At 38.7% G+C, this 20,064-nt stretch overlaps 1 protein-coding gene across 2 annotated transcripts in view; it reads right to left on the reverse strand.

Moving 5' to 3' along the window:
- GAREM (GRB2 associated, regulator of MAPK1) overlaps positions 1-20,056 on the reverse strand; it is a 165,209-nt gene extending 145,153 nt beyond the window's left edge. For both annotated transcript variants that reach the window (XM_004683820.1, XM_004683819.1), the window contains exon 1: positions 19,934-20,056. In XM_004683820.1, coding sequence (XP_004683877.1) covers positions 19,934-20,054 — 121 coding nt within the window. In that variant the 5' untranslated portion in view covers positions 20,055-20,056. The remainder of the gene's footprint in view (positions 1-19,933) is intronic.
- Positions 20,057-20,064: the final 8 nt, after the last annotated feature.

Raw genomic sequence — 20,064 nt, forward strand, 5'->3', positions numbered from 1 at the left:
TCTTGAAGGGAAGAGAGTTTGCTTTGGGTAATCATGTATGCCTGAAAGTGAAAATTTAGCTATAAATTTAAAAACTGAAAAGTTTAAAAAGTAATTTAGTTGTAGATCCCTATGGAGGTTGGGCAAACAAAAGCATAAGAACCTTTTAAGAGAATGGAGACTAGAAAAGGCAAGTGTTTTCTTATGTATGTATACTAGCCAATAGGGGAAAGTGCTATTAACTACCTTTCTTTGCCAGTAAGTGTAGCTATAAAAAGAATACCATTACAGCAAGGTTAAGCCATATCGTTCTGTCTGAGGCACAACCAGTCAGAAAATTTTATAAAGTATTCTAATTTTCTGAGTACTCAGCAACCTTAGTAGCAATCAACTTATAACTGATCTTCAATTCAAACTACAATGGCTATTCTCTGCAATACTTTTCTTCTTGCTGGATCAGAAAATTGGCTGAAATCCTACTGCAAAATATAAAGGCATCTCTAAATTACTAGCTGCAAGTCAGCAATTTTGGATATTCTAAACACTAAATTCTGTTTAAGTGATTAATTCTACCCCTACGCCAACAGTCACTTAAAATTATTTAAAAGTTGTAATAAGTTGTTTATATATATATATGTATACTACGGGGGCTTCAATATCTGTAGCCACAAATGTGTAACCTTGATCTTTTACGATCATTAGCATGAGTTGTTTCTTCCCCATCAACATAGCTTGTTTTGTGACCATTATACTGAAAGCTTCCAAACTATTTCTCTAAGGTGTGAACTCTCGCAAAAGACCAACCCAGATTTCCACTTCTTCCTGAACTGAATTTCACTTGAATAAATATCTCAAGTTCAACACTGACTTCTACACTTACAATACTCACCACAGTCAGATTCCTCCATGTGGACCTGTCTCTTCAAAGTCCGAGGTGGGGCTCACCACTAACAGTGAAACAAGAAGGGCGTGAAAGGCCCATAATTCTGGGCAAAAAGCTTTGAGGGGCCAGTGCATGATCTACCATATTCTCGCTCCTGCCTTGACACACGTGCAAGCATTAACAAACCTGGGCCTGTGACTTGGAGACTGTAGTGAGCAGGGGGACGTAGAGCAAAGTCCCTCAGCCAACTCACGACTAACATGCAGCAAGGGGAGAAAAAAAATCCTCTGCTGTGTAAAACCACTGAAGTTTTAGACTTGTTACCGCAGTTTAACCTTGCCTACCCTAACACATGCACCCACCTGCAATCTGAATCTCCATCTGTATTCTCGTCTTTGATAAGGGGTTGGCTCCAATGCATCTCAGGACCAAATGTTTCCCTCTTCCTCAGAGGCCATGTCTAATTATTAGTCCTGGAAATCTAACCTTCAAAATATTTCCAATTCACCATCTTCAATATATCACCATGTCTTTAATTTTGCTGATAGGAGCTTTCTCCCTAGCAATCACACTAAAGCTTCCAAAAATTGTCTTTCTTATACTAAGGTTTTCCTACTCTGAAGGATCTTCCAAAATGACACTAGAACAATCCTTTGTTCAATCTTTGTGACTGAGCTCAGGCACAAAGGTTTGTCTACATGCTGATGATCTTCATGGTGATGTGGTAACACAGCTAATTGTAAAATGTATTACCCAATACTAGTATTTAGTAAAATGCCAAAGTTTTGAGATAAGTTACTCTTTTTAAGATTTATTTATTTATGCATACAAGAACTGGGGTACAGGCCAGAGGTACAGGGGAGTGGGAGGATTCACCAGAGACAGAGTGGGTAACAGAATAGGCAGATTAACTTAAATGCACTGCTGAGGGGAGCACAGGCAGGACAGGAGAGGTCTGCCGTGCCATTTGGGTCACCTCCCTGGCTAGAGATTGAACTCATGCTGTAATGGCTGCAGATAGCTTCACAGTGCTGTGCTTTAACCCACTGGGCCACCAGAGAGGGCCAGATAAGTTAATCTTAAAATAGAAACTGGACTGTATCCAAATTTCTCTATGAAAATTAGACTCACTCATTCTATCAGGAAGGAAGAAAGAGAAAAAAGAAAGAGGGAGGGAAGGCTGGAGTTTATCAGTAACTGGGTAATAAATTGCATGCAGGACCCATGACTCTACATTGAGCCTCTGTAGAGACTGCCACTGAAAAACATATAGGATCAAAACACATCCTACTGTAATTTGTTTATTTATTTTTATATTGGATTTCATCAAAGTTTGGGACCTGAGTGGATTTTATTGTAGTCTAGTCTAACATCAAATGTTAACTCATGTTCTGGAAGGGAGGAGGAGGGGTGAGGAAGGATAAGAGTCACCAGTTTAGCCACAGGATAAAGGTCAAATTTCAACTTGTCACAGCTTTCAAAATCAACTTCCAAATTGCCTTTGGGCTTCTTCCTCTCTCCTCACTCATGCCTCTGCTCAGGGCAAAGTTCCTCACCTTTGTTAGGATGAGCATTTTCCCTATTCTAAATCCAGCAAAGTGCCTCCCTCCTCAAGGACTAACTCAGTCGTTGATTAACATTTTCTCTTAAACCTGCCTCAAGAGTACTTTCCCTGTAGCCCTCTATGAAGCTATCTCCCCACTGGTCCTAGGACACTGAGAGCATCAGGACTACAATATTCACTTCTGGGTTCCTACACTGCACTGTGCCTGCAAGAAAACAGGCAGGAGACACACTGTTGTTAAGTGGATGGTCTTACAAAACCATATTCCATAATCCCACTTCTCCTTCAGTTTACTGATGGGTGTTAAGGTAAACTCCATTATTTTCAAAATCCAGAAAAGGTTATATATTATAACTTCTAATTTTAAAAACAAATTGCCTGGTATTTTATTTAACTATAGGTTAGCAAAATGTGTGTGTTTACATGTACATGCGTGCTTGTGTGTGGTGGTCTTTTAGGGCTGCCATAATAAACTGCCACAAACTGAGTGGCTTAGACAACAGAAATGTCTCTTTCACAGTCCTACCTGCTAAAAATCAAAATCAGGACCTTTGAAGGTCCTAGGGGAGATTCTGTTCCCTGCCTCTTCCAGTTTCTGGTGGTTTCAGGTAAATCTTGGCTCATGCTGTATCATTCCAATCTCTGCCTCCTCCTCTTATGTTTGTCTCATAAGTCTCCCTCTGCCTTTCTCTTGCAATGACAATTGTCACTGGAATTAGAACCCACTCAGGTAATCCAGGATGACCTCATCTCAAGACTGTCAATGATACGTGCAATATCTACTTTCCAAATAAAGTAATAAACAGGTTCCAGGGATTTGCACATGGATCTATCATTTTTTCTTGGCAGCTACCATTCAAGCTAAAAGGGGGGAGAGGAGGCATACTGTGCCAAAGAAGATGCCTTAAACAAGGCTCTGCTGAACACTTACATGTTGCTGAGGTAATACAGTTTGGAAACTGTGCTGGGAACACAATGATGGACATGAGACATCCTCCCTGCCCTCAGCAGCTACTAGGAGATACAGAAATCAAGTTATTCTTTCAGTTGGAAAATGTGGGCCCTCCCTGGTAGTGCAACGAGTTGAAGCACAACACTATTATGTTATTTGCAGCAACTGCAGCACTAGTTCAATCCCCAGCCAGGGAGGTGACCCACATGGCACAGCAGACCTCTCCTGTCTCGCCTGCTGCTCCCCTCAGCAGTGTATCTCAGCACATCCACACTGTCTCTGGTGAATCTTCTCATCCCCTGTACCTCTGGCCTGTACCCCAGTCTTGTATGCATAAATAAATCTTTTTTTAAAAGTTGGAAAATGTGGCATGAGAGAAAAATTACACCCTAATTGTATATAACAGGGAGTCTTATCTTAGCTGATGTTAAATGTTAAATGTAATCTAGTCTTCTCTCAATGAGGGTTGGGTAGTCCAGAGAATTTTCCAGTTTAGAAGGGCTCCCACCCTGTATTAGGATCTCAAAGTTACATCTTCACACGCATGCTTTGTATTTTGATTTATCTGACTCCAAGACCCTCCTGAAACAACCAGTTTGTGTAGTTTAGAATCCTATCACGTGTGAAACAATCCTTATTATACGGGAAGAAAAAAACAGTACAGATTAAACTATGTCAAGGCATTTATTATAAGATACATTTTGATTTCACAAATACTAAGATGTACACTTCAGAATCACTGAAATACATTCATTTCCATTTTGAAATATTCTCACAAATTCAGGGGCAAATTAAGCATTTTTGACTAAAGAGTATAACTAAGTCTTAATGTTCTATCAGTGAAATGTTAGTTCACTTAGTCTCAGGGTATTTTTTTTTAACCTTCTTCAATGAGGTGGATATATGTGAATATAATTCAGTAAATCCTTAAAAAATATGCATGTATATTAAGGCTCTTCGGGACTTGAGATTATCAGACAAGCCAGAGATTAGGAAAGAATTTTATAAAAACCTTGAGCTGGATCCTGTCCTGCTCCCCACTCTGTTTCTATGAGTCCTTTCACCACCCCTGCACTTCTGGTCTATACCCCTGTTCTGTATGAATAAATAATTAAATCTTTTAAAAAAATATTCCTTGAGCTGAAGGAGTGGTTGCTGGAATTCTCACTTCTTTCCATGTCTGGACTGGTTAAAAGGGCAGAAGGTGAAAAGTAGGGTCTATGTACCTGTGTGCACCGGGGCAGCACTCACAAATACTTAGGGATGGGCCTGGAGCCCTGCAGAAGAGTGATTCAGATAAGATTTCTGATCCATCAGTGGGCCCACTGCATCCTGGGAAATGTACAATGGAAAGAGAAGACAGGGTCCTCGCTCTCGGAAGCCTTAAAAAGATGTGTCTAATAAGATAAAAAAAAATCTGTCTAAAAAGTGAAGTGATAAAATTTTTAAGCCCAGTTTCAAAATAAAGAGTTCCTCATAGCATGCAGAACTGAGTCTTTGTTCATACACGGCAGAAAATCTCACAGGATAAAATGCTATGAGTTGTCTTCTCACTCCTTTATCCTGTACATATGCAGACAGTCTGGCTTTTGGACACTGAGATATAAAGTCCTTTGTTGCTCCTTGTTTTCCTAAAAAAAGGTTCAATTTTGGTCCTTGATGTGAAATAATAAGAGCCAGGTAGACAATCAAGGATTTGGAGGAAGTTTGGGGAAATATAAAACAAATTTACTTTAAATCCTTCAAAGTGAACAGATGTGGATCTTTCTGGGTTTTTAAGAATAAACACACATATCCATAAGACTAGTGTATGAATGGGCATCCCTTATCCAAAAAATAACAGGGCGCTGAAATACACTTCCAATGAGCTTCTTACATCCTGAAAGGCACATACTTTCTCTTACACACTCACACACACACAGCGGTTTAGTGAAGCATCATTTTAAAACAAATTCTTCCCTGGAGAAAACTTACTGCCAAAGCATCTGGACTGTGCTTCCAGAAAGCATTTAACAAGCCACTATCACTTCCCAGCCTCACCAGGATAGCACTGGTTTTGAAATGAATTAACATTTTCTTTGGAAAAACAATTCCTAGGTCTCTGCAGCCACTGAAAAGACTGAAAAGTCAAGACAAGGGATTGTTGTAGCCACAACTCCTCTCCTTTGGGGAGTATAGGATTGTTTTCACATTTCATTAATATTATGTGTTCTTAGATCCAAGCACAAGTCATTCCCTGTAAGAAAGGTGTGGCTTAAGAGTTTTTTCCACTTACTGTTAAAGGACAAAATTAATTTGACAAAGATAGTTCAATTCAGTAAACACACTTTTGAATACATGGGATGGCATAACAGTCTGGAAGAAAATAAAAATCTTACATCATATGCAAAAATTAATTCCAGACGGATTAAAGACAAGACAATTTTTAAAATCTTCCTAGAATATCTAAGAGACCACATGTATCCTCTAGAGTTCAGGGAGATCTTTCTCAGTCAAGAATGAAAACATAGAAAAAGAAACTCGTGATCCATGTACAAATTACAAATTCTTAAATGGATAACTATAAGCAAAGTCAATAGACAAGATAAATGCAAATAAGAAAAAATATCTCAGAGCCTTCCTGGTGGCACAAGGGGTTAAATCTTAGCACTCAAGCTATTAGCAGCTACTGCAGCTGGAGTCTGATCACAGGCCAGAAGCTGACCCACATAGCCCAACAGACCTCTCCTGATTCTCCCGCTGCTCCACTCAGCAGTGTACTTCAGCACATCTGCCTGTTCTGCTCTCCATTCTGTCTCTGGTAAACCCTCTCATGCCCTCCCCACACCTTTGGCCTACCCCCCAGCTTTTGTATGCATAAATAAATAAAATAAATCTTTAAAAAATATAAAATATCTCTCATATATATAATGACATCTAGAAATTGGCAGGAATAAGCCAACAACTGAAAAAATAGTAAAAATCTATGAATTTCAGTTCACATTATAGTATATTAAATGGTAAACATACATATAAAAAAGGAACTCAAAATTAAGGAAATGCAAATTAACATTAAGATCTCCTTTATATCTATTAGGCTGGCTAATATTTATAATACCTAACATTGACTGGTTTTGGAGAAGTAGAATTCTCTACAACAATAAATAAAATGAGAATTATATATGCTTTGGATAGTGTTTTGGCAACATCTTTTAAAATATTTCTTCTTGTGTGAATTTTTTTTTTTAATGATTAATTTTATTTATCTATGCATATGAGAACTGGGGTGTAGGAGGGTAAGAGGATTTACTAGAGACAGTGAGGGGAGCAGAACAGTTAGATATTCTGAAATACACTGCTGAGGGGAACAGCAGGTGAGACAGGAGAGGTCTACTGCACCATAGGTGGGTTAGCTTTGTGGCCAGGGATTGAACTCAGGCCACAGTGGTGTTAGCACTGAGACTTAACCCCTATGCCACCACAGAGGCCCCTGAATTGGGTTTTTGGTAAGACCCACATTTCTGCACTATTTTCTAAAAGACTTAATTGCATCTGCATGTGAGATTAAGAATACCAGGAAGACAAAGCTATCAAAGATGTTTAGGGAAGAAAAAGGAAACATACATAGAAACCATAGATTTCTATAGAAACAATGAACAAATTAATGGTATTATATACAGAGATTTAGTTTAGTACACAGAGGCCAGTACTAAGAAACAAGCTGAACACCAATCAATAGAAAGATAAGTATTTCTACATCATGGAGTAATATGCAGCTGTAAAAAAGAATGAATTTGTATTATACCAGACTATTCAGAAAGAGTCCCATGAGTAATATGAGGCCAAAAAATATTTATAACGTAATCCCATTTCTATAAAGCACTGACAGAATTCTTTGTGTACATTTATATATTTAAAGTCAATGTAGTATCACATGAATAGAGGAAAAATAGGAAGGATATGCACTGAACTATTAAAGTGAATGTGAGGGCAGGAAGGATTGGGTTGGAGGAACAGGGGTAGATGTGATAGGAAGAAAAAGTAGTAAAACATTTTGTTTATGTACAATTGTTAACAGTCACCTGTGAATAAAGGATGAACAAAATGATAGTTCCCAGATGTAGACAGTGGTGTTACCTCAGGGTGGGATTTCAGATTATCCTTACTTTTTAAAAATGTTTATGTGTTCAGTCTTCACAATGACTATTATATTTATAATTAGAGAGAAGTTAAGTTTTATTTCATTATGGTAATTTTAAAAAGTATGCAGAAGATAAATGGTATTTTATTTTCAATTCTTTTATTTCCCTTTCCCTTATCTTCAAGGCTCTGTTTTTTAACATGAAAGTTTTCTGATAACTAGCACACTGTGTTCAATTACACACAAATAATGAGGTTGATATCTATTCAACTGAGTGAAGAGAAAAGAAAGAGAAGACAGAAAGGAGTGAGTACATTCACAAACTACCTGATCCACTAAAGTAGCTCTTCTGGTGCTAAGAGATTCTCTTAAAGTCATGGTGTACTTTACTTCAGCAACTGTCACTGCAACCCTATGGTAAATACGACTATCTGTAGAGTCTTCAGATGATAAGCAGTCACAGATATGTATTTTATTCCCATCAACCACTGCTATACACAGAAGTACACTGTTTTCTTCTTTTAGTCATTATGCTTAAGAAAACATGTATATAAAAAATAAATAAATATGGCCCTCCCTGGTGGCGCAGCGGGTTAAAGCACTGCACTGAGAAGCCAAAGCCACTTCCGCATGAGTTCGATCCCCGCCTACCCCCGGAGGTGACCACATGGTGTGGCAGACCTCTCCTGACCCGCCCGCTGCTCCCCTCAGCAGTGTACTTCGTCGATCTGCCTGTTCTGCTGCCCACTCTGTCTCTGGTGAAGCCTCTCACCGCCCCTGAGCCTCTGGCCTGTACCCCAGTTCTGTATGTACAAATAAATAAATCTTAAAAAAAATAAATAAATAAAAAATAAAAAATAAATAAATAAAATAAAATAATTTTTAAAAATACAGGAAAAAAAAGGAAAACATATAGATAGTCAACATAGGAAATGACAAATTATAATGTTCACTTCTCCCCTGTACTGAATTATCTGTGAATCTCAATTATTTATTTTCTGGAATCATCTCTCAGACCCCAAGCTTCATCAGGCTCTCATGATACCATAGTTCATCGCTCACATGAGAGGAACTGGTACAGAAAAGTCTACCCAAAATGTAGGACTTCAGGTTTCCTTAAGGTCACATGTGAAAAAGTATTCTTATAACTATGTCAACTTACTCTTTTAAACCAAAGAGTGAAAGGGAAGATGGCTCTCCAGTGGTGCAAGTAATTAGTCTCAGCACTATGAAGCTATCTGCTGTCAATGCAGCGTGAGTTCAATCTCCAGTAAGGGAGGTGACCCACACGGCACAGCAGACTACTCTTGTCCGCCTGCTGCTCCCCTCAGCAGTGTGTTTCAGTAGATTCACCTGCTCTGCTCCCAACTCTGTCTCTGGTGAATCCTCTACTACCACTCCCCATCCATCAAAAACCTATCAACAACAAAGTATCTGTGGGCAACTTTATAACATGAAATCAAATATATTTATAGTTGCCAATACACACCATGGTTTTAGCAGATTTTCATGAGATTATTTTATTTCATTCAAGGAAAAGGGATTCTTTCTCTCAGAACTCTGGCCACAGAGCCACAGTAAATATATATAACAACTAAATTCAAAATCAATGTTAATAAAAGTAAATTAATCACAATTCTTTAACTTCAGAAACAAGTAGTTCCTATTCATAACAGCCAAAAAAAAAAAAAGAGAGAGAGAGAAAGTAAGTTTAAAATGTGATCACCCCAAATAATCCTGAAGACTTTGTAAACATTCTGCAGAAAGCTAAGAAGAAAGGACACCAAGATTTTATTTTTTATTATAGGGCAAAATCTCTACCAAAAACTTAAACAGACATCTCAAAAAATTCACAAAAGAAATATGATAAAAACACTGAAGCTATTTTACTAGTAATGCAGGAAATATAAATTTGAAAAAGTACCAATTTTAAAATTATCTAAATTAGCAAAGACTAAGAAACACTATGACATTCAATGAACAAAAGTGATGGGCTTACTCATCCATGGTACTACGAGTGGTACCAACTTTCCTATACGTAATTTGGCAATAAATGTCAACATCTAAAAATAATAAGTTTTGAATACTAATGTGCTCTCCAGCAACTCCAAAAGACATACACTCAAAATAGCTAAATGTCTAACAGCTAGAAACTGATTAAATAAATAATAGTTCACTGGTAATAACAGACTCCCAACTAGTCATTTACAAAGAATCCCATTTAGTCTTTTCAGAGCGTGTTTATAATGAAAGAAAATACTCATGGTCTAACTGTAAAATTTAAAGTAGTATTTTATATATATTTCAGTCACACTTTAGATATATTCTACATTTATATCCCATGCCTGAATAATAGGAAAATCTTAATAATGAGTATGTAACAGCTTATATATTCTGGAATTAAAACTAATAATCCATTGTTATCAGTTTGCCTATACTGTCTCAATTCTCTATGTTAACAGTACCTGGGGAAAATAGTACCCATGTATTTTTTTAAACACAACCCTTTCTGGCAGAAGGAATAGACAGCACCGTCCAAAAAACTGGACAACTATCTCCACTGTGTGCAGAAAAAATCTGAAAAGTATACAAGCCAAAAAAAGGAATTGAGGATTCCCTATTTAAGAACAATTTCTTACAAGTAAACAACTTTTTATGGCTTATTTATAAAGTAAGTAAAGCTTCTTAAATAGAACCAATGTTAGGCTGTAGCTCAAACTCAAACATGAAAAGAAAAAAAGAAGTCAGGGCAAGAAGCATACACCATTTTAGACCAAACCTGCACAGAAGGAAATGCCAAGGAATTAGGACCCAATGCATGTTTTTTTTTTTTTTAATATGTTTTCAGTAGAAGAAAAAGGTGAATAAAGAGCACCAAAGTAAAAACTCTGAGTGGCAGAGGGAGTTAGGTGTTCCCCAATACCCATTGCCCCTAGACAAAGAACTCCTGGGCACTGGGCCCAGCTAAAGCCTTCAGTTCCTTTTCAGGCCCATATTGGAATGTGTTAAGTCTGGGCCAGTGAGATGTGAGTGAGTCAGGATCAGACTAGTAGTCTGCCTTTGTCCTTCCTGCAGTCAGGGATACAGATACACTGGAATTCCAGCAACCATCAAAGGCCATGGAGTGAAAATGACCGGCTAAAGATGACAGAATAGGAAGACGCCTGGGCCCTTCACTGGTTCTGCCTACCAGCCCCAGACCATGCGCCGTGAGGCTTCTCTTATATGAAAATGAAAGACATCTCCATGCTATATAAGCCACTATTTCCCCTTGCTGTGCACAACTGAAATTAACCTTAACTGATGTACCTGGCCATGAGGAGCTTGTGAGAATTACTTCTGATTCTGTCTACTCCTCTCTGGGGTAGCTAGAGATGAGCTCAAAATAAACAGGAAAAAATAACAGAAGAATATCTTAATAAAGTTTCGTGTTACTTATTTATTTTTAAGTAGGTAATACGAACCTTCTAGAGCTAATTAAATTGTTTTTAACTTGGGTCTTGTGTTCGATTGATTTTGTGGGCCAGTGGTCTGTGGCATAAAAGCATCCTGTATTATTTTAAAGGTTCAACTGAAACAAACTAAAATTGAAGATCTCAGAGCATTAAGTTACTGAGGGCCAAGAATGACAAAGGAATGCATATTAGTTCTTTGACTGCAACCATTTCTTACTTGCCGGTTGATGCTAAAGGAGAGAGGCAAAGTGAACAGCAGTCACTGAAGGTTAAGTGAGGTCTGAACAGCTGGATGTCCTGTTCTTTTCAACCAGTGCTTCCTAATTACCTACAAGGTAACATGCATGTTAAAAAAAAATACCTATCCTTTTCAATTACCTCTAGTTATTTGACTGTTTCCTTAAGAGAAGAATACTGTCAATGTGAACTAATTATCAAGAGCAGATTTTTATTTCTAACATTTAAAAGTCTAGTATTGAGGCCCTCCCTGGTGGTGCAGCGGGTTAAAGCACGGCACTAAGAAGCTAAAGCCACTTCAGCATGAGTTCGATCCCACCTGTCCCTGAGGTGACCCACATGGTGCAGCAGACCTCTCCTGACCCGCCCGCTGCTCCCCTCAGCAGTGTACTACTTGGTTAGTCAGCCTGTTCTGCTCCCCACTCTGTCTCTGGTGAATCCTCTCACCGCCCCTGAACCTCTGCCTGTACCCCAGTTCTGTAAGCATAAATAATCTTTTTTTAAAAAAAGAGTAGTATTTAAAAAAGAAAGCATGAAAAAAAGGCTGACCAAGGAAATTTTTCTTTACTAAGTAGGAAAAACAACAGGACATAATTCCGTTTTCAACATTCATAGAGGTAAGTAAGCACTGTTCACAGTCACATTCCTGCTAAGCTATAATGTGGCGTGATCATAACTTAGTGTAACAAGTTAAGTATTAACCTGAATAGCAAATATCTTTGTGATTTGAAGACTTCCCATTGGACTTTAAATTCAGCAAAATGGTATTTGTTAAACAACCATAAAAGCCATCAAAGCCCAAGTGGTATTTAAACACTTCAAACTAAGTTTAAGAATTAGCAAACCAATGAAAATGACTTAACCTATAATTATAAAGTAATTCAGCCACAAAAATGGGAAAGGACTCAGAACATTGTTTTGTCATTCTTCTCTTACCACTATGTAATACTCCTGCAAGCGCCTAAAAGGAAACTCATTGTCTGGGATTAAGACACTATGGTTTCAAGTCAATCTTAAAGCTATTCTACGAAGATGACAAATGTACCAAATTAGCAGTCGTGGTCTTGTCACACTGTTAAAACCTAGTGGTTTGCTTTACTGAGAACTAAAATCCCTGATGCTCCAAGATAAGACAGTGAAGTTAGCGGATCAGGCCTCCTCTTTATGGGAGCGAAGGTTAACTAGTTCCAAGGATTGAAGGCCGTGTAACATCAAAAACTCAGTGGCATAATTACATATAACATGTGAAGGAGGCCTTTAATATTCAATTTACAAGAACTAGCAAGGAAGCGGGAAACCTAAAAATGAGTTGTCATTTCTAGATATAACTTATTTAAATCTTGATAACTAAAGAACTGAAGAATCAATATCACATACCTCAAGATGGTCTTCCTGTTGCTAATTTTAGGGGCCACCACCTTCATTTCATTTACATATTTAAGAATACAAAATTTACCTCATTTGAAGTAAAAGTGAAAATTCTATTTTAGACCTGCAAAAATCGGTAACTTTAAAATAAGCGATATGGGGCCCTCCCTGGTGGCGAAGAGAGTTAAAGTGCAGCACTGCAAGCCAGGCACAGCAGCTCCAGTCAGATCCAGGTCCTGGAGGTGACCTATAAGGTGCAACAGACCTCTCCTGTCTTGCCTGCTGCTCCCCTCAGCAGTGTACTTCGTCACTCTGCCTGTTCTGCTCCCTAATCTGTCTCTGATGAATCCTGCATCACCCCTGCACCTCTGGCCTGTACCCCAGTTCTGTATGCAAAAATAAATAAACCTTTTTTTTAAATCTTAAAAATAATAAGTATTTTAGACCTTAAATTGTTCAATATTGATATTTGCTTGTTCATTTATTAAATGCCTATCAATTGCCTCAGAAATGCCAAGCACTGTGTTGAGAAACAACAAAAATTCTTTTCGATCCCTTTAACCTAAAATTCAGGTTAAAATTCTTCTTAAACTGGGATGGGGGGGGGAGGGAGATGTGGGGAAGCATCTAAAAGAAGACTTCATCCCAAGAGAGTTAAAATATCTCAGCAGATACTTTTCTATTTTGTCAAGTATAATAAAATAATACATAAACCAGCAATCAAAGTTATTTTGCAAGGTGCATACAACAAAGGTTTTAACATTGATAGTCCTTCTGAAGACAAAAAGGAGTTTCTGAGTCTTCTAGAACCATAACTCCTTAAAGTAAAAAGACAGATACCTCAGGAATCTCAAACAAAAATAAATGAGTTTACAAGCTGGTCTCCAAGAAGTTGCTATTTCAATAAGACAGACAAACGAGTGAAAGAGGCTAAAATACTCCCTCTTTAAAATATGATGTAGTGGATCACAAAGGTCAACCCAGTTTTCCTTTTATAGATGAACCAAAAGTCTTAAGACTTTTACTGGCCATATGGAAACTCAGTTAAACACTTTCAAGACAGCCATCTTACTTGAAAATTCAAAGCACCAAAGGGAGCTATGTGCAAATACTGTCTTGTAGGACTAAACGTTTAGTAGCACAGTATATTGCCTGCAACAAAGTCCTCTCCTACTTTGTTTATTTTCATCTTTGTTCAGCAGAGCAACTTACAAATGATAGTTAAAGAAAGTAAAAGGTATACAAAATATGCAAGAGACTTTCCTTCATCTCCTACTTGGTGTATAACTTTAAACTAAGCACTTCTTTCCCAACAGCATTTATTTAATTATAGTTTCTCATCAAATCACCATCAACTGAGTAATAGCAGAGAATGAATGTACGTTGGAAAAAGATTGAAGTGTCTTAGAAGCATTTGGTCAGACTCACAACTGATTCTGGATTAAATCAGAAGTTTATTTCCTAACTTCCTGCTCCGGCCTCTCCCAAATACAATTTGGGGTTAGTTAGTTTATAACACTATCTCGATGATCAAGACCTTATGCTATTTTTTTTATAACTTGTGAATTACTCAGTAACTCAAAAGGAAACACACTAAAATCACCCAGAACATTCTCTTCAGTTTCTTTCTCTGTACAAAAATAATAAAGTCTATTATTCAGTGGACTTCTGTTGCCTAAATGAAATGATATACTCTGAAGCTTTTGCCTCAACCACTCTGCAGCTCCACTATACCAATCGTGTATATGCCTATTGTTTTGCAACACACATGTATTTCAAGTATATTATTGCACTTAATTATCATAGTCAGTAGGTTTTGAGGACAGAGGCTTTTATATGATTTGTTCAGTGACAATGTCCCCACACTTATAAAAAGGGTTAGCAGGGGCTATCAGTATTAGCTGATTGAATAAACGTGTTTATGAGTAACTATGAAATAAACTGTTATTATAAACTGTTGCATGAGAAAATTACAAATCAGGAGTTAAAAGACCTGACCAGACCAGGATCACTGGACCATGAAATGGTAACATCTGCATGGAACAGAGGTCTCTGGGCTCCAAATCCAGCATCCTCTAAAATACTGTTTCTCTCCCCTGGAGCTAGTATGTCCTCTTAAAGGACAAAACACAAGCGCACATGAAGCCAGATGAGTATACACATCCTTGTGGAGTGAGGCACACAAAGGCAGGCATAGATTTAGATCGACGAAACTAATTGTGGAATAGATTTTGAGAAGTTATGCTAATTTCAAAGATTAACCATGGATCTATAACTGTCTTTGACATTTGCAGTCATTTGGAGTCTCACAATCACCTGAGGGTCCCTATTGGTTCCTTCATTCATCCAGACACTTCAAAAAGTTAAGAGCACCTCAGTGCAAAGCAGGACCAAAGTTCCCAAGTTCCAACAGGCCTGGGGCTCAGTCAGCTGATGCCACCACACAGCTAGAGGAGGGAGTGCTGCTAGGTTGCCTCTGCTAGGTTGCCTAAGCCCTATCTTGTTTTCTCTCCTCATCAGTTATGAAGACTTGGTCTTCCTTTTTCCTTAGGGGTTCACTATCACAGCTCTAAGGGAATCAGTTTACAGATACACAAGTTTCCAAATGTTCTCATCTAAAAAAACGATCCCCTAAAAAACGATCCCCTGGGAACATGACTGAATGAGCAACACCATCCAGTGATGAATGAAAGCTGTCCTTCACCACTACACAAGTCCTCCTTTAAAAAGGAAAAAAAGTCCTAAAAGTTAACTGTGGAAGTTGAAGGATGGTAACTAATAAGTTTTAAATTATTATCTTGCATACCTGATATCCCTATCAGCTTGTATGCCTATTACACCAAAAAAATAATGTCTTAGGCAATGTATCTTTATTACCTTCCTAAATCTTCTTTTTTAAACTGCTTTACCATAAAGTGTAAAGATCTCAGGGCAATTAACAAAAGACAAATAAAAATGCTAATGCATGTTGAAGAGTGACAGTCCCCTTCATCCCATAACTTGTCTAGGTGAGGCAATTTCCAACTCTCTGTTTCAAACAAAGATATATTCACATATGAAGAGCTTTAAATGTCAAAAGAAATACAAAAGACTTCCAATGTATATACTTTAAAATTTTTTCTTTTGTTATAGTAAGTATGTCAGTGTTCAAAAAGACACTGGCCTTAAAAAAAAAAAATTAGAATTGAAATAGAATTCTATAGGGGAAGAAAATGGAAATAGGAACCAGAGAAAAGGAAAGGTATAAAAATGTTAATAGCTGAAGAACTTAATTGTGTTTTTTTTTTTTTAAAGAGAGATAACTGGTGATTAGATATAGATCCTACTAGTTTTTTAAATGATGAAGCAATTTAAAGGGCTGACATTTGCAATATGCTGGAAAATGACATCCTTTACAAAGATTTAAACTTAAAATGAAAAGTTTCAGCAACCAGATTAAAAATGTGCTTAGGGTACAGAATCTCTTAGGAGTATAGAATCTTTTAGAAGTTACAGAAGCAAAAAAGTCTGAAGAACGCTGCTCTAGACCATGTCTTCTGAGCCTTTCCAAGAAAAAATGTTGAAGAAACAGAGAAGGAGCAATTTTCCATCGACCCAGTTTTGAGTAAGAACAGGCTGGCAATGGGATAGGGGTTAGCATTTTCTCTGCCCTCTTCTGTGCCATAAACACATTTGTTGAAATTGGTTTTATAGCCAACAATTGCTAAGACTGATGATTCGTTTAAATGTTTTCTTAATAGTATTGCTAACTGGGGTAAGACCTTGGTTTGCTGAGATCTACTTCACTTCTGAGAACCTCTAGAAATTGACATAAAGGTTCTCTAAATTTGCATATATCTTACAATACATACAATGACAATTTCACCTTTAGGGACATGTAAGATTGAGTGCATATGTCTGGCTGGCATTTCATGAGTGACATACAATAATGCAAAAACTGGAGAGTACTTTACTTACTGTGCAGTTAATATTTTAAGTATGGCGAATGTACTTGTAACTTCAGCAGACACATCAATATATCTTAAGCCCTCAGATCCCACTTTTTCCCTTCTTTCTCTGATTCTTACTTTCTTATTCCTTGCTGCCCCTTACCTCTTCTCTTTTCAACCACTCCTCTGGGAAGTAAAAAGCTGTCTAAATATGATGGATGAGGCCAGCACTTAATTCGGTGTCTACACTGTTTTAAAAATATTGACTTTCCGGTCCTCAAGCTCTGAGAGAGACAGTGGAGCTATTTAGAGCAGGCGGTAGGCCCACTCTAAACCTACTCCAATTTAGTCTGAGGGAGCAAGACAATCTGAGATAACAGGTCTGTCTTTATAGAGACAGAAAGTCGCTGACAATCCCATCTAAGTACAGTCATGCGATTTCCCTGAATCTCAGGTTCTCAAAGTCCTTAAGATGGAGTTCCTGAGAGTTTGAGAACTACAAACCATTAATGCAGAAGCATACCAGCACCTAGTAGGCATTTGAAAACAACAGTTATGAAATCTGATTTTTAATAATCTTTAATTATTTTTTAAAATTAGCCAGCAGGGGCCTTCCTGATGGCACAAGGGGTTAAATCTCAGCACAATAAAGAGATCAGCAGCCACTGCAGCCAAGTTAGATCCCCAGCCAGAGAGCTGATGGCAGAGCAGATCTCTCCTGTCTTTCCAGCTGCTCCCCTCAACCATGAATTTCAGCAGATCAGCCTGTTCTGCTCCCCACTCTTTCTCTGGTAAATCCTTTCACCCCCTGCACCACTCTGGCCAACACTCAAGTTCTTGTTTGCATAAATAAAAATAAATCTTTTTTTAAAAAATCAGCCAACAGTTTTCTCTTGGCATCATGTCAACTAGTGGCATGTTTTTCAATTTCTTTCTAGTCTCTTAAAACAAATGATTTGGAAAATGACTACCTTCCATGTCTAAGTACAGGGTGTGTGTATATAATGTACCTGCTATACTAAAATTGGCAAAAGGACACTTATAGGAAGTGGATGGCACAAAACTTGAGATTTCACATATAGCATTTATAAACATGGCACCATGTACTTAACATGTTGTAACCACTACTGTGAAACATGATTAAAAATAAGTGTGGGCTCTATGACTGACTCTTTTAAGGTCCTCCCAAATTGAATTAACAAAGTACAGCCCTCCTACCCTCACCCCAGCCCCATCAAATTAGCAAAAATTTAAATGGGGTTATTTTTTTTAAATATATTCAATATTTTAAGGCTGTGTGTGGGAATAGCGGTACTTCCAAAATTCTTCTGAGTTATCATTTTTAATCTCTAAAGCAGTTTGACAGCAGATACCTAGGACTTGAAAAGGATTCAGCAAGTATATAATCCAAACAAATGACTTACTGATATATACAAGGATTTCATTACATCACAAGTTACATTACCAGAAGCTGAAGCAGCATGATGTCCACCACCCATGACTAGATTTTAAGGTATAGCCCTCTCAAGGAATATTATGAAGCTATTAAAAATATTTAAATAGGATGGGACAGCTAAATGAAAAAAGTAAGGTATGAGGCAGTATTTTGCTTTAATGCCACATTTGTGTGTACACTGTAACCCTCAAGAGTAATAAAAAGAGAAACTTAACAAAAATGAACTGAAATTACACATGGTGAACAAAATTCATTCCACAGCTTGAAAGGACACAGTGTTAAGACTTGCTTCCCACGTCCTAATTGTAAAAAGAAGTGTGGGATGAGTACAGTGCTGATTCAGATCCTTTTTATGAATGGCGGGAGTAAGAACACGGGTAAAAGTAATGTCTGCAACTAATATTCAGACTTTTTAAACTTTCAGTTTAATGAAGCTTTTGATTGACTTTCACACTACATGGCAGCAATGCTGTATGCCTAGCTAAAAAGTTTTGGGATAGTGTGCAGAGGTGTGCAAGGTCAGGAATGTATGGGTTTATAAAGACTCAAAACCTTCCAAAAATACACAATTTTGCACAGCGGCTAGAAAAAATGGCACTATGAAGACAGAGATTTAGAACTATAGAAATTTAAAACACAAAACACTTTCTCGTGCCCACTCCAAGCAAAATGCCTCAATACGCCACCTGTCTCCGCCTGAATTCATCTGCACTTTATTACTAGTTTGAACTCTCCTAGCTTATTCCCAATGTCCACCACCACCATCACCAGACAGACACGGCTAGCAAGACACACCTGCTCTCCAGCTTCCCTGAACTTTCCTGCATTTATTTTTCACATTAGTGCTTCAATTGCCTAATCTAACCCTAATTCTTCCCCTAAGAAACAGGGGAACAGGAACCGTGCCTTTGGACATTTATATAGCTCATGTTACACACTCTTGTGTCTCAGAAAAGGAGGATCCCAAGTCCTTGAGACTTGAAAAGCCATCTTCCTACCCGGTGCTCTTGGGATTGGCCTGGGTGGCCATAACTATCTCCCTGCCAACCAGCCTGGGGCCAGGTACCTCCAAGGCTGCAGTCCCAAAGAGAACAGTTTTCTGCACACAGTGAAATCGCATGAACCCAACACCAACCGAAGTTACTGTGAGAACACAAGAGAAGACAAAAGCAAACCTAGGTGGCCACCTTCCATGTCAACTTTCAAACTATTTGATCAACTTGTTTGCAGTTGTCACAATGCCGAACAAACAGCTGGAGGCTGTTTGGTTGGTGTCTGCTGGTCCGTTTCAGTAAATAAAAACTTATCTCTTGAGGTCTAACCTTAGGTCCCAGTCAATGTAAGTTTGGGGGACTTCAATTTTTGTCCCAGCTGGAAAGGCGCTGAACTAATAATTAATCTTAAGCGTATCACCACTTCGGCTATAAACATTTTCCACACACAGCCCTAAATTACTTTCAGTTCGTTTCAATAACACAGACAAGCTGGAATAAAAGGTCTTTGAGAAATGTGATCCCTTTCACTGGTCACCCAGGAGCTTTTCCTCTTAAAGCTGCTGTTTCTTTGGGCAAGGGAGCTGTGAGAGAGGGTGGGAGAGAGCATCCAAGAAAGAGATGCCACCCAAAGCACAATTATTTTTGCAAGAAAGTTGCCCAAGATAACTCTTCAGGGTTTCCCAGGTTGAGTAATTCCTGCAGGCGAGAGGGGAGGGACAGCTCGCCTCCCGGATTACGATCTGCAGAGGTTTCCCTGTGTTGATTTTTTTAAGCGTCCTTTTTAATTACACTGCAAGGGCTTTGATTTCCACATCTCTGGCTGCTGCTGGGGGGGAGTTGAGATCAACGCGCCAGGGCTGCGGCAGCCGCTCCAGCCAACTACAGCGCTGAGGCGGGCAGCCCACTCCCCACCGGGTCCCACCCTCCCCGGCGCCCGCGCCACGGCCGCGGACCGCGTCCCTCTGCCCCGAGCCGGCCGCCCGGCCGGGACTCACCGCTGTCCAGCCGCGCGATCTGGGGCAGCCGGTAAGTGCTGACCAGCAGGTCGAGCGGCACGGCCACCGAGCTCCACTTCACATCCTTGAGGCTGCAGCCCAACGAGGACGCCGGGTCCATCTTCCCCGCC

This window comes from Condylura cristata, unplaced genomic scaffold, assembly GCF_000260355.1.
Source record: "Condylura cristata isolate star-nosed mole 26May11 unplaced genomic scaffold, ConCri1.0 scaffold00016, whole genome shotgun sequence".
Taxonomy (NCBI): Eukaryota; Metazoa; Chordata; class Mammalia; order Eulipotyphla; family Talpidae; genus Condylura; species Condylura cristata.